At 55.4% G+C, this 27,271-nt stretch overlaps 4 protein-coding genes across 6 annotated transcripts; 1 reads left to right on the top strand and 3 right to left on the bottom strand.

Annotated features, from left to right (window-relative positions):
• Positions 1-3: 3 nt before the first annotated feature.
• On the bottom strand, positions 4-6,615 carry BRICD5 (BRICHOS domain containing 5). The gene is made up of 6 exons (XM_068207324.1): positions 5,592-6,615; positions 2,795-2,929; positions 2,251-2,403; positions 1,979-2,086; positions 987-1,140; positions 4-492 (listed from the first exon to the last, which is right to left on the bottom strand). Exons 1-6 carry the CDS (start codon positions 5,745-5,747, stop codon positions 398-400), a joined length of 801 nt encoding a protein of 266 aa, XP_068063425.1. The 5' UTR covers positions 5,748-6,615; the 3' UTR covers positions 4-397.
• A 134-nt stretch (positions 6,616-6,749) lies between these two features.
• On the bottom strand, positions 6,750-10,348 carry PGP (phosphoglycolate phosphatase). Its single transcript, XM_068207321.1, has 2 exons — positions 9,656-10,348; positions 6,750-8,864 (listed from the first exon to the last, which is right to left on the bottom strand). Exons 1-2 carry the CDS (start codon positions 10,281-10,283, stop codon positions 8,539-8,541), a joined length of 954 nt encoding a protein of 317 aa, XP_068063422.1. The 5' UTR covers positions 10,284-10,348; the 3' UTR covers positions 6,750-8,538.
• A 162-nt stretch (positions 10,349-10,510) lies between these two features.
• Positions 10,511-20,006, top strand: E4F1 (E4F transcription factor 1). Of its 3 annotated transcripts, none has more exons than XM_068207318.1 (14): positions 10,511-10,933; positions 11,250-11,389; positions 11,518-11,614; positions 12,217-12,416; positions 12,629-12,749; positions 13,023-13,175; positions 13,644-13,810; positions 14,123-14,350; positions 14,650-14,758; positions 15,312-15,529; positions 16,381-16,579; positions 17,731-17,891; positions 18,654-18,716; positions 18,927-20,006. In XM_068207318.1, the coding sequence occupies exons 1-14, from the start codon at positions 10,798-10,800 to the stop codon at positions 19,272-19,274; spliced, it is 2,340 nt and encodes a 779-aa protein (XP_068063419.1). In that variant the 5' UTR covers positions 10,511-10,797; the 3' UTR covers positions 19,275-20,006. The 3 variants fall into 3 exon arrangements, with proteins under 3 accessions (XP_068063419.1, XP_068063420.1, XP_068063421.1); XM_068207319.1 differs by having other exon boundaries at positions 14,653-14,758; XM_068207320.1 differs by having other exon boundaries at positions 14,126-14,350.
• Positions 19,901-26,316, bottom strand: ZDHHC4 (zinc finger DHHC-type palmitoyltransferase 4). The gene is made up of 6 exons (XM_068207325.1): positions 26,181-26,316; positions 23,755-23,828; positions 22,453-22,631; positions 22,243-22,368; positions 21,269-21,513; positions 19,901-20,789 (listed from the first exon to the last, which is right to left on the bottom strand). The coding sequence occupies exons 1-6, from the start codon at positions 26,301-26,303 to the stop codon at positions 20,505-20,507; spliced, it is 1,032 nt and encodes a 343-aa protein (XP_068063426.1). The 5' UTR covers positions 26,304-26,316; the 3' UTR covers positions 19,901-20,504.
• Between the last annotated feature and the right edge of the window lie 955 nt (positions 26,317-27,271).

A 27,271-nucleotide genomic window follows, 5' to 3' on the forward strand; every position in this document is an offset into this window, starting at 1 on the left:
CTCTTGCCTTGGTTTGCAATCCCTTTATTCAAAGTGTTTCACAGAGTGACTTGGAGAGCTGCTCTCCTAAAGCCAACCACCCCCCAGATGTAACAACAACCACCTTATTTTGAACAGAGCCTGGAGCCCCAAAACTGCAGCTGCTTCCCGGGATTCCTCTGGGCCTGGGTCTCCTAATTCCTACGGACGAGGCACAGCCCTGGAGCAGAGCTGCAGTGTCTGTGCTGACAGTGCTGAGCAGAGGCCTCCTGTTTCTCTAAACTCTCCTGACCTGCAGCACGGAATCAGCAGGAAGCTCTGGGGATGTTGCAGGTGTTCCCTTCCTCGTGGAAGTCAGAGGCTTTTCAGGAATCCAGTTCAAGTGTGAGGGCAGAGAGGGCGGCCGTGGCTGCAGCACTTACTCGGGCAGGTAATAGAAGCAGATGGAGACACAGATGTTGCTGGGGAAGCAGATGTCAATGCACAGGTAGATGAGGCGCTGCCTCCCCGGCCCTGCCAAGGAGCAAGGACAGCAGTGAGAGCAATGCTTTGGTCCTGCAGCTGCAGAATTCCCAGGGATGCTTTGGTCCTGCAGCTGCAGAGTCCCTGGGGAGATGAGCAAGGGGAAAGCCTCAGGGAATGACCTTTCTTATTCAAGCAGGAGTCAGATGGAGCAGGCTGGCAGCTCAGCAGGCTGCTTTGCCTGAGGATGAAGGTGACAGGGATTAACCAGCGATGTCTCAGGACAGCTCTGTGTGCAGACTGTGCTGTGCTGCTGGGGCATCAGAGCCCATCCCAGTGCCACGGCTCAGGACAGGGGGTGGGTACAAGCCAGCACTCAGGGGTGGTGAACAATGGTCTGGTTTTGCACTGGAGGTCACCTGTCCCTGTCCTGGGCCTTGGCAGCCTGTCCTGGGGTGCATCAGCCGCTGTGCAGCAGAGCCTGATCCTCTTAGAGGTGCTAGAAAAGCTCCTGCGTCCCCTGCCAAGGGAAGTGCCCCACTTACCGTGCCCTCTGCGCACCCAGAAGATGGAGGTGTGCTCACACAGGGTCTGCACAGCCTCCCCCAGGCCCCTGGGCTCCAGCTGCTCCCCTGCCACAATGCCCAGGAACTCCTGGTAGAACTTGGTCTGGTTGTTGGGGTGTAGCAGCTGCTCAGCCTGAAAGAAACATCCCCGTTGGTTCCTCCCAAGGCACTTTGTCCCTCAGGCCCTGCTCTGGCTCCCAGGGCAGCCCAGGAGTGCTCTGTAGGCCAGCAGAGCCAGCTGCCCTGTCTGAGCTCTCATTTTCTGTCTGTGGGCTGCTGGCAACCCCAGCACTACCCAGTTTTACTTCCATTTAGGAGCCTCAGGGCTGGGCAGGTGCTTTCCTCTCCCTGCATGCCTTTTGGGAGCCTGTGTTCCTATACTTCTCTGGGAGTAAGGTGAGGACCAAGGAGCCCCCAGGAGCTGCTGAGGAAATGGATAGCAGATGGCAGGGGCACAAAAAAATGTGGCTTTCTGTCTTCTGGAAATGGAATCTGCCCCTGCCCCAGGCATCCACTGACACTTTGTTCTGAGGGTCCATACACATGACTGCCTCCAACTTTATTCCCTGGGAGTTGGTAACAAACCCCCTTTGTTTTTCCTCCCCCAGATTTTTGAGCAGGTAACAGAATCCAGTGGGAGCAGGTCCTGCAGGAGCCCTGCTATTCACCTCCATGGGACACATCCCCCTGCCCCAGGCTGCTTCCCACAGGAGTCGGGGTATGGGTAAACCCAGGAGCTGCTGCTCACAGCTGGCTGAGAGCCCAGCCTGGGGGTACAGCTCTGCTCCTGTGAGCAATGAATCCCTCAGAACAGGGGCTGCCATTGCTCCCCCCAACTGGGAGAGCCCTGCCCTGGCTCCTTGTGGGTGGAGAGTCGCTCCTGCAAATCCACAGGGGAGAACGCTCAGTGACCCTGTGCAAAGCTCAGTCCATGCCCCAGCTATCCCGGGAGTGCTGCAGCAGCTGCTCACGCTGTGCTCAGAGGTGTTGAGAGCCATCTGCAGGGTCTGCAGGTCCCAGGGGTCCATCCTCCTCAGGTAGCAGGCTCGCTGCTCCAGCGGCTTGTAGCACACGTAGCCCTGTGGACAGATGTGCCCCTTGGAGCAGGCAGCACATGCCCACCCCTGTCCCAGGAACCCCCTGAAGTGGACATTCTCCTTTCCCCTGCTCTGTGTTCATGACTAAAGGTGCAGAGGAAGGCAGCAAACAGGAGCTGAGGAGGCAGAGGTGCCCCAGCACTCACGTTCCTGCTGTCGTACAGCACCACGGCGCTCAGGTTGCTTTGCGAGGTGATGTAGTAGGTGACGGTGCTCCTGGCCTTGTCCACCACAGCTGTCTGATTCCTCAGCGGGTCCTGCTGGCCCTGGAGCGTCACTCGGACGAGCTGGGAGCCAGCCTGGGCACGAGGAGTGGGAGGGCAGCGTCCACCATCAGCTGCTCCGTGCTTGTGTGCAGCACCTCCCACCAACATCCCCAGCTGGCCCTGGGCTGGCCCCTGTTCCTGCCTGGTTCAGCGGTGGAGAGGAGGAGGCTCTGACCCACGGGAAGGATGATCCACAACTCCATCCTCACCCCCAGTGCCCCTGGTGCCCAAGGTGCTGGAGGAAAGGGCATGGGGACTCCCAGCCCTGCCTGCAGCCTGCCAGCACCTCCCTGCATTGTCCAGGGAGTGATCCAGCCAGACTCGGCCCAGAGCTCAGCCCACCCATCCCTCCTGGGAACTGCTTCCCTTACAGCCCAGGGCTGCAGGCAGGAGGAGGCTTCCTGCCCAGATCAGGATCCCTTACCTGGGCAGAGCTGGGGGAGAAGCTGAGAACCCCCACGACACTGACACCAACAACTGCAAAAAACAACAAGGCAACGGACAAGATGATCCAGAAGGTCCTGGAGGGAGCTGGGAAGTGTGCTGTGGCCCTCCTGTCCTGCGAGCCAGGGCAAAAGAAGGAGGAACAGGAGTTAAAATTGACCCTTCTGCCAATTCTTCCTCATCAAACAAGTTTCCAGCTCATGACACAAAGCCTTGTGCAGACTGGTTGGAGTGCAGAGCTGCCAAACCATTGCAGCACCAGGAATAACGGAGCCTTTATCCCACAGTGCTGGAATTCCAGATCCAGCATCCTGGTAACCAGCACTGCCACAGCCAGGAAAGCTGCAAAGCCCCCAGGGCAGGGCTGGAGCAGCCGCTTTCCGGACACAGGGAACAACAAATTAAATTAATGTGGTTTACAGCAGAAATCCCCAGCGGGACAGTCAGCATTGGAATCAGACCCCGTGTGGAGTGACCCTGCTTCTGTCTCCCTGTGCTGCTCTGTGCTGGATTTTCTTCCTAAATTGCTCTCCATAAGACCAAGCTTGGCAGCGCTGTGACATTTCTATTGGCTCTATTAATTTACTTTAATTCTTATATTGAAGCAATTAAATTTAACTTCATGGCACATAACGGGATTTTTACAAAGCAGAAAATGTGCTTTCAATAATCTCAAACACAGCCCACATTTAAAAAGAACCTGTTTCTCAATCCTCTGAAGGACAGAGAAATTCAATCCATGCCCAGGATTACATGTGCTCCAGCTGCACGAGGATGGGCTCATCCAGCCTTGGGACAGTTATGGGAAAGTTTCCCTGGAAACAGGGAACTTCCAGATTATTCCCTCAGAAAAGCAGTGAGTAAAAGCTGCACATATCTGAAATCCTATCAATTCCAGCAGAGCAGAGCCCAGCCCTGCAGTAACGGGCAGATTTTCAATAAGCAGTGGAATTCCCTCTGATGGGAAATGTGCAGGTACAGAACTCCAGCAGCTCCCAGCCCATCCCGAGCAGCCTGGCCGTGGCTCCTCGGCTCCTCTGCCCTGGTTCCTGACCAGTTCATCCCGGGTGAGCCCCGGCACCTCCAAGGGGCCTCAGCCCAGCTGACAGCAGCTCCTGGCAGGAGCTGAGCTGGGGGTGCTGGGGATCAACAGAACCCCACCAGGATCCGTGGGAATGGCAGGAGCTCTGCCCCCTCAGAGGGGGATCAGGCAAGCACAGAGCAGGCTCTGTGACAGAATCATGCATTCCTGGAATGGGCTGGGTTGGAAGGGACCCTAAAGTGCCACCCCTGCCCTGGACAGGGACACCTTCCACTGTCCCAGGGTGCTCCAAGCCCTGTCCAACCTGGGCATTCCCTGTGTCCTGTCACACCCTTGTCCAGAGGAAGGACACAGACAGCCTTTGCCCAGGAGCTGCTAGAACAGGGAATATTCACTGGAGGAACAGGGAACGCTCACTGGCAGGGAATATTCACTGCTGAGACAGGGAATACTCGCTGATGGAACAGGGAATGCTCATAGAACAGGGAATACTGCAGGACCAGGGAATGCTCACTGATGGAACAGGGAATACTCATAGAACAGGGGATACTCACTGCAGGACAGGGAATGCTCACTGATGGAACAGGGAATACTCACTGCAGGACAGGGAATACTCACTGATGGAACAGGGAATACTCACTGATGGAACAGGGAATACTCACTGCAGGACAGGGAATGCTCACTGCAGGACAGGGAATGCTCACTGATGGAACAGGGAATGCTCACTGATGGAACAGGGAGTGCTCACTGCAGGACAGGGAATACTCACTGATGGAACAGGGAGTGCTCACTGCAGGACAGGGAATGCTCACTGATGGAACAGGGAATGCTCACTGCAGGACAGGGAATACTCACTGATGGAACAGGGAATACTCACTGATGGAACAGGGAATACTCACTGCAGGACAGGGAATACTCACTGCAGGACAGGGAATGCTCACTGCAGGACAGGGAATGCTCACTGATGGAACAGGGAATACTCACTGATGGAACAGGGAATGCTCACTGCAGGACAGGGAATACTCACTGATGGAACAGGGAATACTCACTGATGGAACATGGAATGCTCACTGCAGGACAGGGAATGCTCACTGCAGGACAGGGAATGCTCACTGATGGAACAGGGAATGCTCACTGCAGGACAGGGAATGCTCACTGATGGAACAGGGAATGCTCACTGCAGGACAGGGAATACTCACTGATGGAACAGGGAATACCCACTGCAGGACAGGGAATGCTCACTGATGGAACAGGGAATGCTCACTGCAGGACAGGGAATACTCACTGCAGGACAGGGAATACTCACTGCAGGACAGGGAATGCTCACTGCAGGACAGAGAATGCTCACTGCAGGACAGGGAATGCTCACTGATGGAACAGAGAGTGCTCACTGATGGAACAGGGAATGCTCACTGCAGGACAGGGAATGCTCACTGCAGGACAGGGAATACTCACTGATCAAACAGGGAATGCTCACTGATGGAACAGGGAATGCTCACTGATGGAACAGGGAATACTCACTGCAGGACAGGGAATGCTCACTGCAGGACAGGGAATGCTCACTGATGGAACAGGGAATACTCACTGATGGAACAGGGAATGCTCACTGATGGAACAGGGAATGCTCACTGCAGGACAGGGAATGCTCACTGATGGAACAGGGAATACTCACTGCAGGACAGGGAATGCTCACTGCAGGACAGGGAATGCTCACTGCAGGACAGGGAATACTCACTGCAGGGGCAGCACGGCCGGCACCGTCCCCTCCTTCCATCCTCCACCTCAGGCGAGGACCTGGCTGCTGCCGCTCTGCCTCCTGCCCGCGCACAGGCTGGGCATGATCCCGGCTCCAGGCACACCTGGGAAACCTGAAGGTGTGTCCGTGGGCCATAAATTCCTGTCCCTCGCAGCCAAAGGGCTCCGCGGGAGGGGAAACCTGAGGCGGAGCGGGAGCTGAGCGCTGCTGTCAGTGCCCGGCGCGGCTCTTCCTGCTCAGCGCCGGGACGGGCAGGAGCCACAATCGGGGCCTTTGTGTGCCCCCGGGGCTGGCACGGCCCAACACGGGCCCAGGTGAGGCTCTTTGAGAGATCAAATGACCAGAGGACAGTGGCAGCCTGCCCTTGTGGCAGCGGCAATTCCCACATTTCAACGGGAACTCGGTGCTGCCGGAGCTCCGTGGGCCGGAGCCAGGTGCTGATCCTGCTGTCCCTGGTGTTGATCCTGCTCTCCCTGGGCTGCACACACACCCGTGCCACCCTCGGAGGAAAAGGGATAAGGGCTGTGCCACAAAGTCACCGCCACAGCCTGCACTGCTCTCACACTGTCACCCGTGTCCTGTCCCTGTGCGAGCTATGTTCCCTGAGCACCCAGATCCCGAGCAGTCCAGGAGCCCCCAAAATGTTCCAGACCTGCCAGCCAGACACAACTAAGGTGTGGAGGCAAGGAAAAGCCAAGAATTCCTTCATGTGATGTCTATCCAGGGAAAATGCAGGTTTTGGACATTTTCCTATCAAGGACAACCCAGGGCTGAACAAACTGGCTGAAGGGAGCCCACAAGAAAGGAGAGGGACTTTGGCCAAGGGCATGGGCAGGGCAAAGGGGAATGCCAGAGGGTTAGATTAGGTGTTGGAAAGAAACTCTTCCCTGGGAGGTGGGCAGGCCCTGGCACAGGTGCCCAGAGCAGCTGTGGCTGCCCCTGGGTCCCTGGCAGTGCCCAAGGCCAGGCTGGATGGGGCTTGGAGCAGCCTGGGAAGGTGGAAGGTGTCCCTGCCATGGCAGGGGTGGCACTGGAGGGGCTTTGAGGTCCTTTCCCAAACCATCCCTGACTCCCAGGATTCCCAAGGCACAGCTGCACCACAGCTCACGCAGACAAGACCACACAGTGAGACAACGCTGGGGAGAGCAGGTTTGAGAGTTTAATGGGAATTCAAGTAGAGGATTAAGAACTGTTTGGAAGTCAGAACAGAGATTTGAAGCACGACTGAAGCACACCACCAGCACGTTCCAGCATCCCTGAGCCCAGGCAATGGCTCCCTTGCCAGCGAGAGCCTTCAGCAGGCACAGAGCTGCCTGAGGGACGCTGGACTCTCTCCTGGCCTTTTCCTGACACATCCTGACACAAAAAGCACCAGAAACAGAGACTGAATCCAAACCCACACTGTTACATCAGACACGACCTGCAGTGAGTCCGTAACGCCCATCTCCATGTTACCCAGATCAAGGGCAAGTTCTGCCTCTGGGACTTTGCAGAAGAGATTATCCACACTTCCTTCCACAACTCCAAATTACAAACAGCCTTTCAGAGGTTCAGCCAATGCTCTAGGAACACCGAGACCCTCTGGACTGCGGGGTTATTGCTGTACAAAGAAGGTGACAAGTTACCAGGCAGGAAATGGCATCAGCACTGCCCGAGCTCCTCAGCTGGACAGGAAGGAAAACCAGTGCTTAAACTGAACTGTAGGTACTGGAATCTATGCAATAAAAGCATGTTATTTGCATATATAATTTTCAATTAATTCTGTAACGCAAAAGCTTTCACTGTGGGATTCCGGCAGCACAAAAACCACCCTGTGGTGAGCCCCTCACTGCCCAATCCCACCTGGAGATCAAATGGAATCATCCCTGAGCAAGCCAGCACTCCTCGCCACCCTGGGTGCCCGGCCCCTGCCGGCACACGTGGAAGATCTGAACCTCAGGGATGGGAAGGAAGCACGGGCTATTGTCACACACAGCCAGCACCCACAGGGCTCCCTGGGGACAGCTGTCCTGGGCACTACCTCCATCCGTGGACTGAGCAGAACTGGGATTGTGCAGCTAAAGCCAGGGCAAGTGGCTCGTTGATGCCGAGGGAAGTGCAGGAGCTTGGTAGACATCGATCCAGGGGTTTCTGGGAAGCAGCAGGAGTGAGGGACAGTCCTGCATGGCTGCAGACTGCATTACCAAATGCAACCGTTTAGGAGAATTAAATCAGTGAAGTGCATTCCTCTCATCCTCCCTCCTGGGAAATAAGATATATTATCATAGACTCTATTTATAATTTAAATATATTCTGCTCTAACTTTATGCTCAGGGAGTGCCTGTGTGTACATGTGCTTTACACACACTCGACCTTGGACAGACACTGTGTGCAGCAGCCAAGGTCTGGAATTGTGTGGGATCATCCCAATCTGCATCACAAGTGCAACGTGCAGTGGTCAAACAGAGTAGACAAATTTGTGTGACCCGACGTGGGGCTGTGCCCCTCAACAGGGCCCCAGCTGGGAAAAGGAGTCACCCCAAGGGCAAACACCAGCTCCACAAGTGTTTCCAACCACAACCAGAGTTACCGCACATCCCAAGAGTCGTTTCCCTGAACAAACCGGGCTGAGCCATGGCCCAGCCTGGCCAGGACATGATCCTTCCCCTCAGATCAACCGGCTCCACCTCCCCAGCTCAGCCCAGAGGAGCTGTGCCGTGGGGCACCACCAGCATTGGATCGATGCATTCACAACCAAACCCAGCCCCAAGCCCCAGCCCCAGCCCCTGTAATGCCCCCTTTGCTCAAAGTGCATTTCAGACTGAGATGTAAACAGAATCATACCGAGAGGACAGAGAGGAGACAAGCTAAGGGTTCTAACTCCGGGGAGTATCTAGTGCGTACGTTACTGTCGCGGGCTGCTGCCCGGGGCCGCTCCCGGGCCCCGTTACTCCCCCAGAGCCGGGAGCAGGTCGGCGATGCTGTCGACGTAGTAGTCAGGGACCAGGCTGTGCCTGGCAGCACAGCCGCTGTCCTGGCAGCCCCGCACCTCGTCCAGCGCCGTGACCCCGGTGAGGGTGAGCAGCGTGGTGAGGCCGCAGCTGTTGCCCATCAGGATGTCCGTGTCCAGCCGGTCCCCCACCATGATGGTGCGCGCGGGGTCCACCTGGAACTCCGCGGCCACGCAGTCGAACATGAAGCGGTTGGGCTTGCCCACGATGAACGCCTCGCGCTGCGCCGCCGTCTCCACGGCCTTCACCAGGCACCCCGTCCCTGTGAGAACAGGCAGCAGGGATTAGGGCAAGGAGTCTCCAATGCCCTTCCCAGGCACCCCGTCCCTGTGAGAACAGGCAGCAGGGATTAGGGCAAGGAGTCTCCAATGCCCTTCCCAGGCACCCTGTCCCTGCGGGAACAGGCAGCAGGGATTAGGGCAAGGAGTCTCCATTGCCCTTCCCAGGCACCCCGTCCCTGCGAGAACAGGCAGCAGGGATTAGGGGCAGAAGGCTCTCAGCATCCACACGAGCCAGGACAAACCCGCTCAGGACACAGGGAATGGATGCCTCAGCTTTACAGACAGAGGGACGGCTGGGTCCCAGGAGAGGTGGTGCTTAAAGCCTGCCAGGAGGTGGGAATTCCGTCCCGCAGCGTCGAAAGGGAACTCCTATTTGCAAGTAAAGGATCAATAAGGATTCCCTCTCTTTCAGGAGTGCGGTGGAGGAAAGGCTCCGGGACGCCCAGGCTGCCTCAAAGAGTCCCAGGATAGCTGGAGAGGACCTCTGGAGATGATCCAGTCCCACCCCCAACAAGGCAGGGCCACCTGGATTAGGTGACACAGGAACGAGCCAAGGCGAGCTTGGAACGTCTCCAGAGACCGAGACTCCGTGACCTCCCTGCCCTGGGCAGCTGCTCCGGGGCTCTGCCACTCCCCGGGGGAAAAGGCTCTCCCCGAGGCTGAGGTGGAACTTCTCGTGTTTTACCAACACAACACCGAGGCGAGACGAGCCGCAGGGCACGGAGACCGCCCAGCCCCGGCACCACCCGCTGCACCCCCCGGCCCCGCGCACCGGGGATGCCCGCGCCGCCCTCGAGCGGCAGCCGGTGGTCGCGGTTGGTGCCGACCAGGAGGCACTCGGGGCCGCCGCGCAGGAGGTACCGCAGCGCCTGGCACAGCTTGGCGTAGCTGAAGTGCTCGTCGAAGCCCACGAGCACGGCGCGCACGGCGGGGTCCAGCGGCGCCTGCACCCAGTCGGCGGGCGCGGGGCCGGGCAGGGCGGCGGGCCCGGGCCCGAGGTGCGGGATGCCCACGGCCTCCAGCTCGGCGGCGAGCGCGGCGCTGCCCAGCACGTAGGCGGCGGCGCCGGGCGGCAGCGCCTGCCGCAGGTAGCGGGCGGCGCAGAAGGCCGAGCTGAAGATGTGCCGGGGCTCGGCGGGCGGGAACCCCAGGCGCCGCAGCTTCTCGGTGTAGGCCGCGCGCGTCCGCCCGCTGTTGTTGGTCACGTAGCACAGCCGCTTGCCCGACGCCGCCAGCCGGCCCAGCACCGCCGCCGCGCCGCTCACGGCCGCCTCGCCCCGCCACAGGACGCCGTCGCAGTCGAAGAGCAGCGTGTCGGCGTTGGCGAGCACGGTGCGCGCCGCCTCGCCCTCCAGCCGCCGGCAGCGCCGCGGGCCGCCCGCCGCCATCGCGTCCGCCATGGCCGCCCCGCCGGCCCCGGTGGCCGCGCCGCCCCCCGCGCCCGCCGCCCGCGCCTCCCCATTGGCCGCGCTCCGCGCGGACCGCGCTCCCATTGGGCGGCGGGCCCGGCGGCCACGCCCTCCCCGCCGGGAGCCGGCGCCCGGTGTTCCCCCCCCCCCCCCGGCCTCCCGCGCGTCGCCGCCGATGGCGCCCGGCGCGCTGCGCTCTCATTGGCCGCCCTGCCCGAGGGCCCGCCCCCCGCGCGCTGCTATTGGCCAGGGCGCCCCGGGGCTCGCTCGCTAACGCGTTGGGCAACTCCGCGGTAACTCGTCGGTAACTGCCCGGGCTCCGCTCCGCCGGGGCTCGGGGCCCGGCGGTCACCGGGGACAGCGGAGGGACGGTGCTCGGAGGCCGCCCGCCGGCGCCCGGAACCCCCGCACGGCGGGCGCGTTCCCCGCCGAGCCCCGTCCCGTTGTTATGACGACACGGCCGTAAAGCCGCCATCTTGCGGCGCGTTGCGACACGGGGGCCGCGATGGCAACGGGCGCCGGGCCGGCGGCGCTTACGGCAGAAGCGGCCGGGCCGGGCCGGGGCGCGGCGGCCGCGGGCTCCGGGCCCCCCGCGCCCCCCGCCGCCCTCATCGGCCTCCCGCCGCCCTTCGGCGAGCAAGGTACCGCCCTCACGGGGCCCCGGCCGGCACCGCCAGGCCCGGGGGCGGCGCGGCCCGCTGGGTGAGGGGGCCGGCCGGCGCCGCCAGCGGGGCGGGAGGCGGCGGTGCCGGGTGTGTCCCGGTGCCGGGAGAGGCTGGGGAGCCGCTCGGGCCCGTCCGGACGGGATCCCGGGCCGGCTGCCCTGCCGGGGCGGGGAGCGGGGAATTCACGGACCACGGCGGCGCCTGCACCCCGAGCCCGGCCCGGCATGCCGGGGGCCGTGCCCCGGCCCCGCTGCCGGTGCCCCGGCCCCGCTGACGGCGCTCTCCCCCGCAGACGAGGATGACGTGCACAAGTGCGGGCGCTGCCAGTCGGAGTTCAGCTCCCTGGAGGAGTTCGTGCAGCACAAGCTGCAGAAGGGCTGCCAGCGCCCTCCCGACGCGCTCGCCGGGCTCCTCGGCCAGGAAGGACAAAAGGTGACGGCGGCTTCTCCGAGCCGGGGCTGGAAATGATTAGGATGCACCGGTCTGTTGGGTTGGAGGGGAGGGAGCAGCGTGTTCAGACAAGCAGAACGTGCCTGCTGAAAGGTGCTCTGTGCCGGCAGGTGGTTCCTGCTGTCGAGGAGTCCATCACTGTTGCTCACATTGTTGTTGAAGCATCTTCCATAGCGGAGGAGATCAGCAGCGCCTCGGCCATCGTAGGTGAGCTCTGGGGCGCCTTGGCACCCCGGGGGGCTCTGTTCCCTCGTCTGCGACCTCTTCTGATGGCTTCGGGTCGTGGTTGGGTGGGTGACACCTCTGTGTCACTGGGATTTGGGGCTGTTCCCGCAGAGCTCTGGGAGGCAGCCCTGGGCCAGCTCTGCTAATCCTCCCCCATCAGGGTCATGGGATGGGTTGGGAGGGACCTCAAAGCCCACCCAGTGCCACCCCTGCCATGGCAGGGACACCTTCCACCGTCCCAGGCTGCTCCAGCCTGGCCTTGGGCACTGCCAGGGATCCAGGGGCAGCCACAGCTGCTCTGGGCACCTGTGCCAGGGCCTGCCCGCCCTGCCAGGGAACAATTCCTTTGCAATCTCTATTCTAAATCTACTCTCCTTCAGATTAATTAACACAACTAATTAATACAAATTAGATGTTAAACTCTGTTCCAGAAGTGCCCGTTCTATGCTGCCGTAATGAGAAGGTCGCAAAGACTCCAGTTGCAGGCTTAAAATATCTGTTCTCCTCCTTCCTGCATGACATGCCGAGACAGTAGATGGTCTGTTGCCTGTAAAGAACCCAACTGTCTCCCCACCTCTTCCCAGGCAGTGGGCACATCAAAGAGGTCATTGTAGCAGGAGACCATGTGTTTGAGAACCCGAACGGCCACGTGGATGGGGAGGTCAGCGAGGAGCAGGGCAGCCCCGAGGAGCAGGACATTGCCACCGAGCTGATCAAGGTCAAGCTGCAGGTGAACAAGGAGGGGCGATACGTGTGTGAGCTGTGCCAGAAGACATTTAAAACTGTGAGTATCCCCTCTGCTGCTGTGGGTTAGGGAGCCTCTTAGGCTGGCTGTAAACTAAGAGATCCCAAGACCCAGTAACAGAGTGCTTTAGTGCCTGCCACACTTCCCAAAGGGAAGTTCTGCTTTCGCAAGGAGCCTTGTTGTTCTTTACAGCTAAAATGTAAAATCTTTAAACTATTTGGAATGTCTCTTAAGGGAAATTCTTTCCCTAGGCCAGCATCCTCAAAGCTCACATGATCACTCACAGCAGCAGGAAGGACTATGAGTGTAAACTCTGTGGGACTTCCTTTAGGACAAAGGGATCTCTGATCCGACACCATCGGCGGCACACGGGTAAGAGTTCTCCCAAATAAGAGTGCCTTGTTACTGCAGCTCTCTGTGCTTATCCATTTGCCTTCCAGTGGAGTTCCTTGCTGCTTCCCATGTTCTGCTGAGCTGAGACCATTGAGCTCCCCAGCATTTGGAGTGCTGGGAGGCAGTGGGAGGTTCTGGGATAGGAACGGCCGTGTGCTGTAGCAAGCTGAACGTGTTCTTCAGCCTGTCACACAGAGCTGATCCACACAGTGCTGGTTTCAATATGGTTGTTTTGATTCCCGTCATTTCCAGATGAAAGACCTTACAAATGCAAGAAATGTGGGAAGAGCTTCCGGGAATCGGGAGCTTTGACTCGGCACCTTAAATCTCTGACACCTTGCACTGAAAAAATCCGCTTCAACATGACCAAAGAAATAGTTGTCAACAAAGATGATCTGCCATCAGGTCAGTGATGCTGCCAGGACCTGCCTCCTGTCTGAGAAAGCCAAACCCTCAGAGCACTTGGAATAGAAATTCCTTCTGGCACAGGGTGCCCAGAGAATCTGTGGCTGCCCCATCCCTGGAAGTGTCCAAGGACAGGGCTTGGAGCAGCCTGAGATGGTGGAAGCTGTCCCTGCCCATGGCAGGGGGTGGAACTGAATGACCTGTAAGATCCCTTCCAACCCAAACCATTCCATGATTCTTATTTATGATAAAAAGTAATTTAATGGTTTTGAAATTACATTTTTTATACCAGAAAAAAGTAATTTATAGAGCAAAATTATTATCTAGAAGCTGGTCGTGAACTCAAGAATGTTTGAGAATCTGGTACAAAGGTGGTGTTAACAGGCACCTTGTGCTCTAAGGCAGATTTTTTTAGGGCACAGGGAGTTGCTGAGGGGTGCATTTCCCCACGTGGTTCATCCCTTGCAGGACCCTGCAGCTCCAGCACAGACACGGTGTCCTCCATAGCGAGCGAATCCATCGAGGCCTCCCCTGTCATCCACCTCGTGACAGATGCAAAAGGCAACGTGCTCCATGAGGTCCATGTGCAGATGCAGGAACTTCCCGTGGTGGACGCAAAACGCCTGGAGCCAGATGTGAGTGTTGTTGTTTGTGTCAAACACCCTCCGTGTGTTTATGTGCGTTTCACCTCGTGGGCAGGAGTGTCTTGGGTACTGACAGTAAATGTGAGTGTGGAATGAAGGGGTTCCTTCGGTGGGCTCGTCATCCCTTGTGGGTTGTCAGAGTACAGATCCACCTCATCTTCCTCCTCAGCCCAAGGTATTCCCAGGTGGGTCTTTCAAGCCCATAGCACAGCCCTGGACACCCCAGAGAGAGTGGCCCTCAGAGCAGGGTTCCTATAAAAACTCGTGGGTTTGCTGTGCCAGACTTCCTCTTTGTTCCTTCAGCAGTCGCATCCCGAGGAGCTGCCGTGCGAGGGGGAAGTGAACAGTGAGAACCTGCTGAGGCAGGCCATGCGGAATTCGGGGATTGTCATCGAGAGAGTGGCTGTGGAGGAGGTGCAGAAGGCAGATGAACCTGCGGCAGCTGCTCCAGAAGAGCTGGAAAACAAAGGCGTGGAAGCGGAAGAGGAGCCGTGTGGGGAGCAGTGTGCTAAACTGGAAGGAGCAGAGTCTGTATGTTTGTATTCCATCAACAGATTAATTTTTTAACCTTCCTTGTCTGGATTTGGTTGTGGGCAGCACTGTTGTCCTCATGTGTCTGCCTGTGCCTGTGGCTTTGTGTCAGGTGTTAGAGTTACATTGTGCAGGTGTGATTTAAGGGAAATGTTCCTTCACACACATGCTGTTTCTTTTCACAACAGAGATCTCTTTCCTGTCAAAGCTGGAGTGTGTAATTGGGAATTCGGGTAGCAATCCTAACTGGACACACCAGTACGAAAGAAAGCAAAGCAGTTCTCCCATTTTCTCTCCAGCAGACGCCTGCAGAAAGAACCAACGGGTACAAACGTTACATTTGCTCTCACTGTAATGAAGCCTTCAACGAAGCTGCTGCCCTGGAAACTCACAGCAAGAGTCACACAGGTAAAGTGCTGCTGGGGCTGCTGTGTGACACGAGCTGTGGCTCAGTGACCTCAGCCACTGAGGGCACTGTGTACAGCTCCTCTGATGAGGAGAGACTGCAGGAGTTGGGCCTGGTCAGTGTGGAGAAGGGAGGCTGAGGGGGGATCCCATCAATCCATACAAATCCCTCCCAGGGGTGTCAGAGGATGGTGCCACACTCTGTTCAGTGACAGGATGAGGACCAGTGCCCAGACACTAAAACACAATAAATTCCATGCTGACATGAGGAAGAACCTCTTTGCAGTGAGGGTGGCAGAGCCCTGGACACCTGTGTTCCTGTGTCACCTGCTGCAGGTGGCCCTGCCTGGGCAGGGAGCTGGACTGGATGATCACCAGAGGTCCCTTCCCACCCCAGCTGTTTTGGGGTTCAGTGAAAGCCCACACACACGGTTGACAATACAATTCCTCCCCTTCTCCAGGTTGCTTTTTGTTGCAATTCAGTTACACCCGTACCAGACCCTTGTGCTGCACCTTGCCCTGGATCAACCACACATTTTTCTCTCTGTCCCTCTAGAGTACAAACCTTTCAAGTGTGAGGAGTGTGGCAAGGAGTTCACCAAGGGCTACCTGCTGAAGAAGCACCAGGAGGTGCACGTGAACGAGCGGCGGTTCCGCTGCGGGGAGTGTGGGAAGCTCTACAAGACCATTGCCCACGTGAAGGGGCACCGGCGCGTGCACTCGGACGAGCGGCCCTACGCCTGCCCCAAGTGCGGCAAGCGCTACAAGACAAAGGTGGGCCCCCCTCACCTAACCTCCACGCTGGCCTCCCCAGAGCCAGGCTTTGGCAGAGGGTAGGAGGCTTTGCTCCTCAAAGAGCTCGTCTGCCTCTTAGAGGATGCCCAGAGAAGCTGTGGCTGCTCCATCCCTGTAAGTGTGCAAGGCCAGGTTGGATAGGGCTTGGGGCAACCTGGGATAGTGAAAGGTGTACCTGCCTGTGGCAGGGGAGTGGAACAAGGTGTTCCTTAAGGTTCTTTCCAACTTAAACCATTCAGTGATTCTGTGTTCTGAAACTCCAGAAAGATGTTTTAGTTTAGTGGGCAAAAGAAGGACAGTCTTTGTAAAACTATCACATTTCTGAAGAAACCGTTCCTTCATGTGCAGAACAAGTATGTAATAACAGCGTCCTGGTTCTGGTCAGGACAGGGTTAATTTTTGCAGTAGCCAAGAGGGTGCATGGCTAGAACATTCTGGTGTGGGGGAAAGGGGTTCCTTCTGTCTGTTTTCAGGGCAGGGGAGTTGCTCACCTTTCTTGAATCCTCTGTCATCACTAGTGTTTTCTTATTTCTGTTTCTGGTAAATTGTTCTTATCTCAGTCCATGATCTTCACCTTTTGTGCCTCCAAGTCTCTCCACCCACTGCAAGGGGACGGGGACAGGGAGAGGGGGAACAAGTGAGTGCCTCATGGCTTGGAGAGTCATGGTGTGAGCACTGACTAGGGAAGTACCACTCCTAAAGCACCACCCAAGAAAACCACCCTCGTGTCCTATAAAAGACGTTGAGTTGCACCCTGGGAGCTAAAGCCCTGCGTCCGTGAGTTGGCCGTGTCCTTTCTGAGCCCTTCCCTTGCCTCCCTGTGCGTGCAGAACGCCCAGCAGGTGCATTTCCGTACCCACCTGGAGGACAAGCCCTACGTGTGCCACTTCTGCAGCCGGGGGTTCCGGGAGAAGGGCTCCCTGGTGCGCCACATCCGCCACCACACCGGCGAGAAGCCCTTCAAGTGCTACAAGTGCGGGCGCGGCTTCGCCGAGCACGGCACGCTCAACAGGCACCTCAAAACCAAAGGTGAGGGGGGCTGCCCTGGGGGGAGCCTGCTCTGGCCTTGCATTTGTTACTGCAGCTCTCTGTGCTTATCCATTTGCCTTCCAGTGGAGTTCCTTGCTGCTTCCCATGTTCTGCTGAGCTGAGACCATTGAGCTCCCCAGCATTTGGGGTGCTGGGAGGCAGTGGGAGGTTCTGGGATAGGAACGGCCGTGTGCTGTAGCAAGCTGAACGTGTTCTTCAGCCTGTCACACAGAGCTGATCCACACAGTGCTGGTTTCAATATGGTTGTTTTGATTCTCGTCATTTCCAGGGCAGGCTGGCCCTGGGCTGGCTGGGAATGGTGGTGAGGGTGGGTATCAGCAGCTGACAGAAGCAGAGCACACAGTCTCAAGCTGCATCAAGGGAAATATAGGTTGGATATTAGGAAGAAGTTTTTCACAGAAAGGGTGATAAAGTTCTGGAATGGCTGCCTGGGGAGGTGGTGGAGTCACCATCCCTGGATGTGTTTAAAAAAAGCCTGGATGTGGCATTCGGTGCCATTTTTAGTTGAAGTGTTTGGGCATGGGCTGGACTCGATGATCTTTAAGGTTTCTTCCAACCCAGTGATTCTGTGAATTCTGTGGATCTAATGATCCACATGGAAGTGGGCGTGTTCTGGGAAGGAAATGTCTGGGTAAAAGAGTTCTCACCAATAATCTGGTTTGGTGTGATTAATTGCACCGGACTTGCTGCTCCTTTAGCTCCTAAGCAGGGATTTCCAGACTTTTTCAGGTAGTGCTGACAGAGTTATTCCAAAGGAATAATACAAGTTTACTGGAGGAGAAAATGGACTTTTGTAGGAGATACTGACATGTATCAGCAGAAGAGATCAATGATTTAAAATATACCCAAATTTTTCCTGTATGTTCTTCACACATGTCTTGGAAACCCCGAGTGGTTTTACCAACTGGATTTACCCATGTGGTGTTTGGAATTGCACTGAAGAGCTCCTCTGCTCCTGGTGTCACGTGGACTCTTCTGGGCTGTTCCTTGGCTTGTCCTGGTGGGCCAAGAGCCCCTCAAGTGGCACTGGTCACTCGTCCATGGCATCCCCTTGCTGGTGCTGTGTAGCATCTTCCATCTGCTGCTGGAGATGGTCACAAAAAATGGTGTTTCTCTGGAATTCCATGCAGGTGGCTGCCTCCTTGCTATGAAAGAGGTGGAAGAAGTGATAGTGTCAGAGGAGAGCCAGTCTGCTGACAACTTGGCAGCCACGGTCCTGTCGGAAGATCCGCACACAGTTCTGGTGGAGTTTTCCTCGGTGGTGGCAGACACCCAGGAATACATCATCGAGGTGAGAAGGGGCAGCCAGCCTGCTCATTGGGAACTTAGCACGGGATTTGGTCAGGAAAAACTCTGCAGTTGTTCATGTTCCTGCTCCAGGCTTTTGGGAGAAGGTAAAACAGGCTCTGCCCTGCCTGCATGGCCCCAGGAGTCAGTGGGATTGGCCTCGTTTGGAAGGAAAGCACTTGGAGCTCCCCCACCCTCCCCAAGTGCTGTGTGTGCCAGGAAAAGGAGAAGGGGAGACTAACAGTGGTTCAGCAGGAGGCTGGGCCTGACAACTTCTGACCACACCAGATTTTAGGTCCTCACAAGCTTGCTTCAGCTCTCCCTCCTGTTTTCTCCCATTTCTATTTATCTTACTTTGTCCCAGATAATCTCTGTTGTTTCTAACAGAAGCTGCCAAAAGCAATGAATTCTGTATTTCACTTTCTCCTCTCCGTCACACAGAGCCAGTTCTCATCCCAGCAGGCTAACACAGCTCAGTTATTGAGTGCTGCTGTAGGAGAAAAATCTGCTGCGTGGCCAAATCCTGCTGAGGGAGGACATTCCCTTTCAGTTACTTATGAACACTGTGCATTCATTTTAAGTAGTTCCTGATAATGGGGTTGGGAGGGAATGTCAAGGAGTTGTTTTTGGAGGGGAACAGAAAGACTCAAACTGCATGTGAGGGGAACAGAAAGACTCATGTAAAAGACCTTAGTGAATTATATCATGGTGATAAAATCCTTTTTATAAAAACCTAAAAAGGGAATTGTCTTACTTTGTCTTCCAGACTTCTACTGAAGACATGGAGACCAGCGAAGCCACTGAAATAATAGAGGGAACAAGACATGAGGTAAAGCAGTCCTTCGGTGTCAGGAGGGGTGACACGCTGCAGTTTGTTCCTGGGGTGAGCAGCTGGAGCAGCCTGGAAGGCAGAGCCGCTCCTGTCACCGCCCCGTGGCTGGCAGGCCCCTCTGCAGCGATAACTGTTCTCAGCTCTCCCAGTAAATGCACTGTAAAATCAGTGCACAGTAAATCAGTGCAGCCCCCTGTCCCCTCGCAGGTCGACAGCCACATCATGAAGGTGGTGCAGCAGATCGTCAACCAGGCCAACTCGGGCCACCAGATCATCGTGCAGAACGTCACCGTGGCCGAGGGCGCCGCGGCCGCCGACGCCGCCGACACCATCACCATCGCCACGCCCGAGAGCCTCACCGAGCAGGTGGCCATGACCCTGGCCTCGGCCATCGGCGACGGCGCCGTGCTGGCCGCTGACGGCGGCCTGGCCGCGCAGGAGGCCACCGTCACCATGGTGGCGTCCGAGGACATCGAGATCATGGAGCACGCGGGGGAGTTCGTGATCGCCGCCTCGCAGGAGGGAGAGGTGGAGGTGCAGACGGTGATCGTGTGAGCGAGGGGCAGCTGCAGACCTGGGCACTGCTCAGAGAGCCAGGGGAACCTTCTGGAGGGAAGTGGCTTCGTGGGACAGTGCAGGCCTAAAACGGGATAATGCAGGACTAAAACAGGATAGGACAGGGCAGGCCCGAGGTGTTCTCAGTCCAAAACCACTGCCAGGACTTAAACCCTTGGCCTGGTCACACTGAGGAGACTTGACGGGTCACAAGTGGCACTCGGTCTTCTGTACAGCAGCCTCGAATTAAGGAAGATCCTTTGGGAATCAGCCCGCTCTGCCCACCACTGGGACAGCAGTGGTCTGGTTTTTAAAAGGATGCAGAAAGTATAGCAAATATGTGGGGTCTCACAAGGGATTATTTAAATATATGCATTTAAAACAAATTGAGAAAACCAAACCTAAGGAGTTGTGGTGCGTGTTGAGCACCACTGAAACACTCTCCTGCCTTTAACCTCACTCCTTCAGGCCTCCCAAGGCATGGTACTACAGTATTTCTCTTTTCTTTGGTATCCTGGACAAGTAGCCTTATGTACTGGTCTATGAATGCATCATTGTACCCTGCAATGCCAGCCAGGCTGCTCTGAGAGCCAGCCTGGGGGCTGGAAAGCCATATTGTATAGGAATTTGGTTTTTTTAAACCATATATGGATTTTTAATTACATATTGTACAGAGTTGGCATGTAAATAAATACATTTTTAAAAATAAAATTATTTAAAGTTCTTACTACATTTTTCTCTTCTATTATACTCAAACAGAAGAATTTCTGGAAGGAGAGGAGAACAGGGACACTTTAATTTCCTTCCTGAAGTTAGTGCTTCAAAGCTGCAGTAGGACATGGTTTCTGCAGGTAAGATCCTGCCAGAAATAATTTTTTTTCAGCTAAATACACACAACCTGTTGTAGTCCTCGTTAACAGTCATGGGTTAATTGTTTCCCAAAGAAAGATACAAAAAGATGCTGCTTCCTCAAAAGTCACAGGAGCTCTGTCTTAGCCCTTCCCAGAGAGAAAGATTCACTTTGGGAAGATGGACCAAATCCCTGTGTTCAGGGGCCAGGACAGAGCTGGCCCCGAGTTTCACTGAGGGAGGGAGCTCAGATGATGCTGAGGCACCAATATGTGAATTCTGCAGTAATCTTGTTCCAAAATCTCTCTGTGGCAGCCAAGCCCACTGCTGAACTAAAGTCTTAGAAAACATTTAGAAATGCCCAGAGAAACAGTAATATCTTCATGTTTTCTTCTTCCTTTCCAACACGGTAGGAGGGTTAAAGATTTCCTTTAAATTCCTCCAGATCCCTTTAGAATAAATGTTTTTGTAGACGAGGGGTCTGTCATGAGGCTGTGAGGGGAGATGGGGGGAACCCCCAAATCTTCGGGATTTGCACCATTCATGGGTGGTTTGGTTGGTGAGGGCCAAATACAGGCTGAAGGAGCAATATCCCCCCAGGACGAGTGTGAGCAGGATGACAAACCCCAGCATGAAGACAATCCTAGGGAAAGTCAAGAAAAGGTGCTGCAGAGAAAGAGAAAAGTAAATTAAAATGCGGGAGGGTTGAATCCCATGGGCACCGCACAGCCCCAGCTGGAATGCACATCCATGTGCACGTGGAACTGTATCTGCAATCCAGGGTGGTGTGTCCTGCTTTAACACCTCCACCAAGGTACCTCAGGGACTCTCAGCTGTTTCCTAAACTTTACTACATCAGCTAGTCACTGGAATGGAAATTCCTTCTCTGTGAACCAGATCTGCCGAGTGACAGATGCTGGAGACAGGAATCTGTAGGATGGGAAGTGCTGTGAGAAAATCCCCCCATTTCAAAGTATTCAGCAGTGCCAGTTTTCTAAATCTAGTTATTGTATAAAACAGCTAAAACCCTGCAGTCTGTCCCAAAACCCTGCAGTCTGTCCCCGTGCTGGGGGAACAGGACAGGGGGACAGTTCAGGTTGCTGACAGCAAAGCGCGACACAGAACGTTTTATAGTGCGGACCGACCTGAACGAGGAAGGCAATCTCCACGGGCTGCTCCTGGCCCTGGGCATCCAGGTAGGTGCCGTGCATGATGTTGGAGAGCAGCAGCACCTGGACGAGGAATGCAGCTGTGACAGCGGCCACAGCCCCGGCGGTGGCCGTCAGGGACAGCAGGTAGAGCAGGAACACGCCGGCGTTGGAGGCCCCGATGCAGTTGTTGACCCACACACAGTGGTGGTCAAAGCGATGCACGCACGTCCTGCAGACACCTCAAGGAGGCAGGGGCAAAACAAGGGTCTTGGCACTTCGTTTTTAAGTAAGCAGTTTGATCTTTAGGTGTTTTTTTTTAAAGCTGAAAGTATGTGGGAGTTGCAGTCAGGGTTTAGCTGGCAGCTTTTGAAGTGAATAAATTCAATTGTGTATCTTAAGAAAAACAACATATTCCACTTCCTCGTTTATTCACCAAGACTGCAGCTCCAAGACTTTGGTTTCTCTGACAGTACTGCCTGGCAAAGCACCTGAAAGGCAGAGATTGTAGCTCCCACCTTTATTTTAGATGATAAAAAGAGGTGGTGGACTTCTCATCCCTGGCAGTGTTCCAGGTCAGGCTTGGAGTACCCTGGGCTAGTGGAGGGTGTCCCTGCCCCTGGCAGGGGGTGACTTGAGATGGGCTTTAAAGATCCCTCCCAGCCCAAAGCATTACAGGATTCTGTGACTATGAAAGAGGAAATCCTGATCTGAGGTCCTGACAGGTGATAATTTCTGTTACCAGCTGTTCCTGACCCTGAATTATCCCTCAGAACTGGTAATTTCTGCGAGAAGAAACAGCACCCAACCAGCTCCACGGACGGGCACATGCAGCTGTGACCTGGGACCCCAGGAGAACAAACACAGCCCTGTGAGCACTGAGCTGGTAACAGAGCAGCTGTAGTGGGAACTGCAGAATTCCTTTGGGAAGGTCTTACTGCCACGGTTATCAAGGAATTTCAGATCCTTACTGCAGTGCTTGGACCTGGCTGGTTTCTCCACGGTGCACGTGGGACACACGAGGCCTCTCTGAAACAACACCCCATCATAGGCATAAACCTTCACCAGGGATGCAGCGTTGGATTGTGTTACTGTGCCTGCCAAAGAGACAAGGAAAAGGACTAAAAAATGGGATTTGTAGCATTTTTTTCTGTTTTCAAGGAGCACGGGCGTGATCTTACCAGGGTTGGCCCGGGAGCAGAGCAGGAAGCAGCCCAGGTTCCCAGCCAGCAGCAGGTAGGGCAGGAGCAGGAGGAGGAGGTGGAACTGCAGCTCCCAGCAGTACACAAACACTTCCCAGGTGTATTCCCCAAACACTGCTGCCTGCAGGGCTACGTGCAGGACCACAAACAAACAGCTCCTGGAAAGGAAGGGGGACGGTCTATATAATACTCAGCATCCTGATTAACAGGTCAAGTACACTCAGAGGTGATCAAAGACTTTCCAAATGCAAGGAGACACCTCTTTTAGGTTTTCAGGCCAGCATGGATTGCATATTAATAATGTTTTCTCCATCCACTGGCTTCTCCTTCTCTTCTTCCCACATATACTCCTTTAAATATGTCAGCTAAATTCCCTGCTTTATTCACATGTACTTTGGATTTTTTCCCTGTCAGTACAAAGTCCTATAATCTCTTGCTGCTGACAAAATACGCCACAGCAATAGGCCACAAAGCATTCTGCCAGAAGACATTTGCTACTCTGAAAGCAAAGAAAAAGCCCCCAGTATAATCTTTAAAACTCTGCAGTAATATAATATAACCAGCTGTTAGGAAATAAGGGTGGCAGGAGGTGGGCAATGAGCACCAGTTCCAGAGTATGTGGAGAATCCCAGTGCCCCCAGCACCTCTGACAGTGTCACCTCTCTGTGGTGGAGCAGAGGAGCAGCAGAACAGGCACAAAACCAGCCCAGCACTCACAACACAGCTGCAGATTTACAGCCCTGAAGTCACTGTCACAGTGAGCTGCTGTCCCCAGAGAAAAGGTATTTAAATCATTCCTGAGGCACCAGAGTTTAGAGACACACAGAATCCACCTGAATCCAGCAGGCTGCACGCTGGCTGCTGTGCTGCTTCCCCCTCAGCCACCTGGCCACCCAGGCTGCTGGACTGGGACTAATGGGATTTGAGGGAGAGGATGGAGACTGAGAGTCTGTCTGACTCCATCTGCAGCTGCCAGAGAGGCTGTGGTAATTCCTGTGGGGATGCAGGAGCCCACCAGTGTGACCAGCATCTGTTACTGAGCCACATTATCTTCATTTGTCAATATGTTCAAACATTTCAGGGTACCACCCTCTGAACAACGAGCAAGGAAGAGACAACAGCGTGGCAAGCCTCAGAGGGAACCTCTAATCCCTGACAGGCATCCCAAATGGAGACAGAATATCTAAGGATAATACTGAGAGCTCTGCTGGTGGCAGGAGATGCCAGCAGTAACCAGAAATAGGAGGAAAAACGAATGCCAAAGGCATAAAAGTGCAATACCTTGTGTGGAAGAGCCTGTGCAGTGCCCGGCGTGTCACCCTCTGGAGCTGGGTGGGGATCACCAGTGACAAGACCTGAGGAAATGCAGCTCTGTGTTACCTGGCCACCACTGCTGCTCTGGGGCAAGCTCAGATTTAAGTACAAGTCCCTCATCCCTCAGCTCTGGACCTGCACAGCCACAGCACTGGGGAGGAGGCTCCTTTTCAGGAGCTTCTCACCACAGAACCAAAGGTGGAAGAGACCCTTCAGGATCACGAAGTCCAGCCACAACACACATAATCACAGAAAGCTGGACAAGCCCTTCAACTTCCTCGAGTCCCAGCTGTGCCCAGTCCCCACCCTGGCCCCAGCCCAGAGCACTGAGTGCCACACCCAGTCCTTCCTTGGACACCTCCAGGGATGGGGACTCCAAACCTCCCTGGGCAGCTCCCATACCTGACCCCCCTTCCATGAAGAAGGAAGAGAGGCAGGAATGCTGCTGGGGTTTTCCACATGGGACTGAGGTTCCATAGTGCTGGGAGCCCCCCAGGCCCAAACAAACATATCTGGGTTAATGTGTGAAAGTTCTAAGGAGCTTAGGGTGGCTGTAGGGTGGGGCTGGCTTAAGCAGGGGATAGAACTGAGCAATTCCCCAGCTACAATATGCTCCATCAGCCCATCTGACAGACCGAGGGGGGATAAGCAAAGGGATAAAGCTTGTGGCCTCCAGAAAAGAGAGGGGGAAAAACCCAGGAGCCAGCCAAACCCCCAGAATGCAGTTTCTGCAGCTGCAGCCGTGAGCCAGCCCGATGGCTCCATGTCCACCTGCCCTCGCAAGCGCAGCTGGCCATGCTGGAGGAGCCTGCCCGGCTGCTGGAGTGAATCCCTCAGCCAGGGTGTGCCTGTGGAATTGTCTGCTCCGAGCTGACACATCCCTATAGCAACACAGGGACTGGAGCGGCTGAGCCTATTTCTAGCTGACACGGAGGGAAAATATGCAGTGAGAGCTTCTTGCCTCAGATGTGAAAGACCAGCAGGCAAAAAGCATATGTGGAGCTGAGAAGACGCTAAATATTTTGGTGTGAACGGGTGCGTCTCAGCTCGGCAGTTCGAGGGACGAGCGTTTGCAAAAAGAAGGGTTTTTTTCCCAAGTGTGCTCTAAGAGGAAACACAGCCCAGCAGAAAAGAACCTGCAGGAAACCTCAGCACTCTGCAGGGAAATGCCAAGTGCCCCCAGCTGCTCCTCCACGGCCCCCCCAGGCCCTCCACCGCCCTCGTGTCCATCCTCTGGACGCTCTCCAAGAGCTTCAGACCCTTCTGATGTTCTGGGGTCTGCAGTGCATTGGTCCTGATCATAATCTATCTTATATTGTGACCTTACATTTAGCATTGCCTGTATTTATATCCCAGGTAAAATGTTGATTATTTCCCAGGCACTAGTATTGATTAGATTCCTCCAAAAATTATTTATTTCCCAGGCACAAGTATTGATTAGATTCCACCAGACAGTGGCTTCATACCACAGCAGTAATTTAATTGCTGCTGTTTAAACACTTCAAAGCAGCAGCTATTAAGATATGGGGAAAAAAATCAATTTCTCTGCACAGTGTGTCTGTAAACCAAAAAGAAGTATAATACCAGTAATAAAAAATGTCTGTCTGAACTCCTGTGAACAGCATTAAACATAATTTACAATTTAAGTGATAATTCTCTCATTCTTTACCTTCCAGGATTATTACAGCATATTTTTTTTTCCTTTTCATTCAGACACAGCCCAACAGACAGAAAAATTAACTGGTACTTTCCCAGTTCCCTGTTTTTACAATAAAATGCCAATTCTTAATCCTCTTTTAAAGCTCTTCTTCATTCCTGCTTCTTTCTTAGTGAACAAGGGCCTGCAGCATTAGTACACACATTAAAGAGCTTTCCCTCAAATATCTGCCGCCACTTATGATTCCCTCCCTATATTAATCCTCAAACCTCCCCCACCTTTTTCCTCTTGATGACAGCAGCAATACCACAAAACTGCAAATTCCTGGGGCCTGATTCTTCTTTACTTTTCCAAAGTTGTGTTGTGGTGTTAGTGAAGAAGGCACTTCTGGCATGGTGAGGAGCTCCAGCCTCACCCCAGACAGGCACAGGCAGGGACGGGAGCTGGGAGACCCAAATGATTTTTACTACTTGCTTGGGCAGGATTTAACCATCTCAAAGGAAGTGTATTTCTGCTTCCTGTCTCACTTCCTTGAGAGCAGACATTAAAACAGGATGAAATACATTGTCACTCTGACCACACACACCGACTTTTTTTTTTTTTTTTTTTCTTTGAGAACAAATATAGCAGTTGCACTAATTTTAGCACAACAAAGCAGGGCAGATCACCAGAACGGGAGCTGATCATTCCCCTGGAAGTTCATTCTCTGCCTGGAAGCCCAGCCCTGAAGCTTTACCTGGCTTGCCCTGTGGACACTCCTTGCGAGGAAACTCTCCTTCCTTCCCGAGCAGAGGCACAGCAGGGCAGTGAGGGCGAGCACAGAGCACAGGTAAATCAGGAAGAGCGTCAGGAAGTCCATCCCGAGCCCTGGAATGGAAGAGGAGCAGCTGTTGGACCCCTGGGTGCCAGGTCCTGCAGCATTCCCTGAGCCCAGGGATGGAGCAGCCCAGCCAGCACCGAGGGCAGTGCTTTATGTATCTCCGTGGGGGCAGGAACACACAATCCCAAAATCCTTTAGGCTGGAAAAAACCTCCCAGTCCATCGAGTCCCAGCTGTGCCCCATGCCCACCCTGTCCCCAGCCCAGAGCTCTGAGTGCCACCTCCAGGAATTCCCTGGACACTTCCAGGGATGGGCACTCCAAACGCCCCTGGGCAGTTCCAATGCCTGACCACCCTTTACATGGAGAAATTCCTCCTGATGTCCAACCTGAGCTTCCCCTGGTGCAGTTTTGGGCCGTTCCCTCTCCTCCTGTCCCTGTTCCCTGGAGCAGAGCCCGACCCCCCCGGGCTGTCCCCTCCATCAGGAGCTGTGCAGAGCCACAAGGTCCCCCCGATCCCCCTTTTCTCCAGGCGGAGCCCCTTCCCAGCTCCCTCAGCCCCTCCTGGGGCTCCATTCCCTTCCCCAGCCCGTTCCCTTCCCTGGCCGCGCTCCAGCCCGGGGGGCGCGGGGGTCACCGGGGCCGCTCCGGAGCTCCTGCGGAAGCGGCGCCGCTCGCGGCTCCCGGCGCTTCCAGCGCCCTCCGGCGCCGCGGCGGGGAACGGGGGCACAGCACGGCCCCGCGCCGCGGCTGAGCAGCGGTAAAGCCCTGCGAACCTCCGTGAAAGCAGCCGATGAAGCCCGGCGCTGCCGCGTCCCCGCAGCGGCGGGCAGCTCGTTACCGTGCGAGCCCGGCGCGGCTGACGGGCTGCCGCCGTCCTCCCACAGCGGGGCCACCACTGCCCTTGCCCGTCCTGGGCCGTTCCGTAGCAATCGCCAGAAATTCCTGCAGTCTTGTGGCCTTTGCTGAAGTCTCTAAAGCAAAACGCCTGTGCCTTCCCAGAGCTGTG

This window comes from Anomalospiza imberbis, chromosome 16 (genome assembly GCF_031753505.1).
Source record: "Anomalospiza imberbis isolate Cuckoo-Finch-1a 21T00152 chromosome 16, ASM3175350v1, whole genome shotgun sequence".
NCBI classification, from domain to species: Eukaryota; Metazoa; Chordata; class Aves; order Passeriformes; family Viduidae; genus Anomalospiza; species Anomalospiza imberbis.

Excerpts from the sequence above, each read along its gene's own strand:
- E4F1 (XM_068207318.1), top strand. The coding sequence starts at position 10,798 with ATGGCAACGGGCGCCGGGCCGGCGGCGCTTACGGCAGAAGCGGCCGGG. Across the intron at positions 10,934-11,249 it reads GCCGCCCTTCGGCGAGCAAG|ACGAGGATGACGTGCACAAG; the intron begins GTACCGCCCTCA and ends TCTCCCCCGCAG. Across the intron at positions 14,759-15,311 it reads TCACAGCAAGAGTCACACAG|AGTACAAACCTTTCAAGTGT; the intron begins GTAAAGTGCTGC and ends CTGTCCCTCTAG.
- PGP (XM_068207321.1), bottom strand. The coding sequence starts at position 10,283 with ATGGCGGACGCGATGGCGGCGGGCGGCCCGCGGCGCTGCCGGCGGCTG. Across the intron at positions 8,865-9,655 it reads GGGCGGCGCGGGCATCCCCG|GGACGGGGTGCCTGGTGAAG; the intron begins GTGCGCGGGGCC and ends CTGTTCTCACAG.
- BRICD5 (XM_068207324.1), bottom strand. The coding sequence starts at position 5,747 with ATGGCCCACGGACACACCTTCAGGTTTCCCAGGTGTGCCTGGAGCCGG. Across the intron at positions 2,087-2,250 it reads TGCTGTACGACAGCAGGAAC|GGCTACGTGTGCTACAAGCC; the intron begins GTGAGTGCTGGG and ends ATCTGTCCACAG. Across the intron at positions 1,141-1,978 it reads TCAACACCTCTGAGCACAGC|GCTGAGCAGCTGCTACACCC; the intron begins GTGAGCAGCTGC and ends TGTTTCTTTCAG.
- ZDHHC4 (XM_068207325.1), bottom strand. The coding sequence starts at position 26,303 with ATGGACTTCCTGACGCTCTTCCTGATTTACCTGTGCTCTGTGCTCGCC. Across the intron at positions 22,632-23,754 it reads CACAGGCTCTTCCACACAAG|GAGCTGTTTGTTTGTGGTCC; the intron begins GTATTGCACTTT and ends CTTCCTTTCCAG. Across the intron at positions 22,369-22,452 it reads CTGCTCCCGGGCCAACCCTG|GCACAGTAACACAATCCAAC; the intron begins GTAAGATCACGC and ends TCTCTTTGGCAG.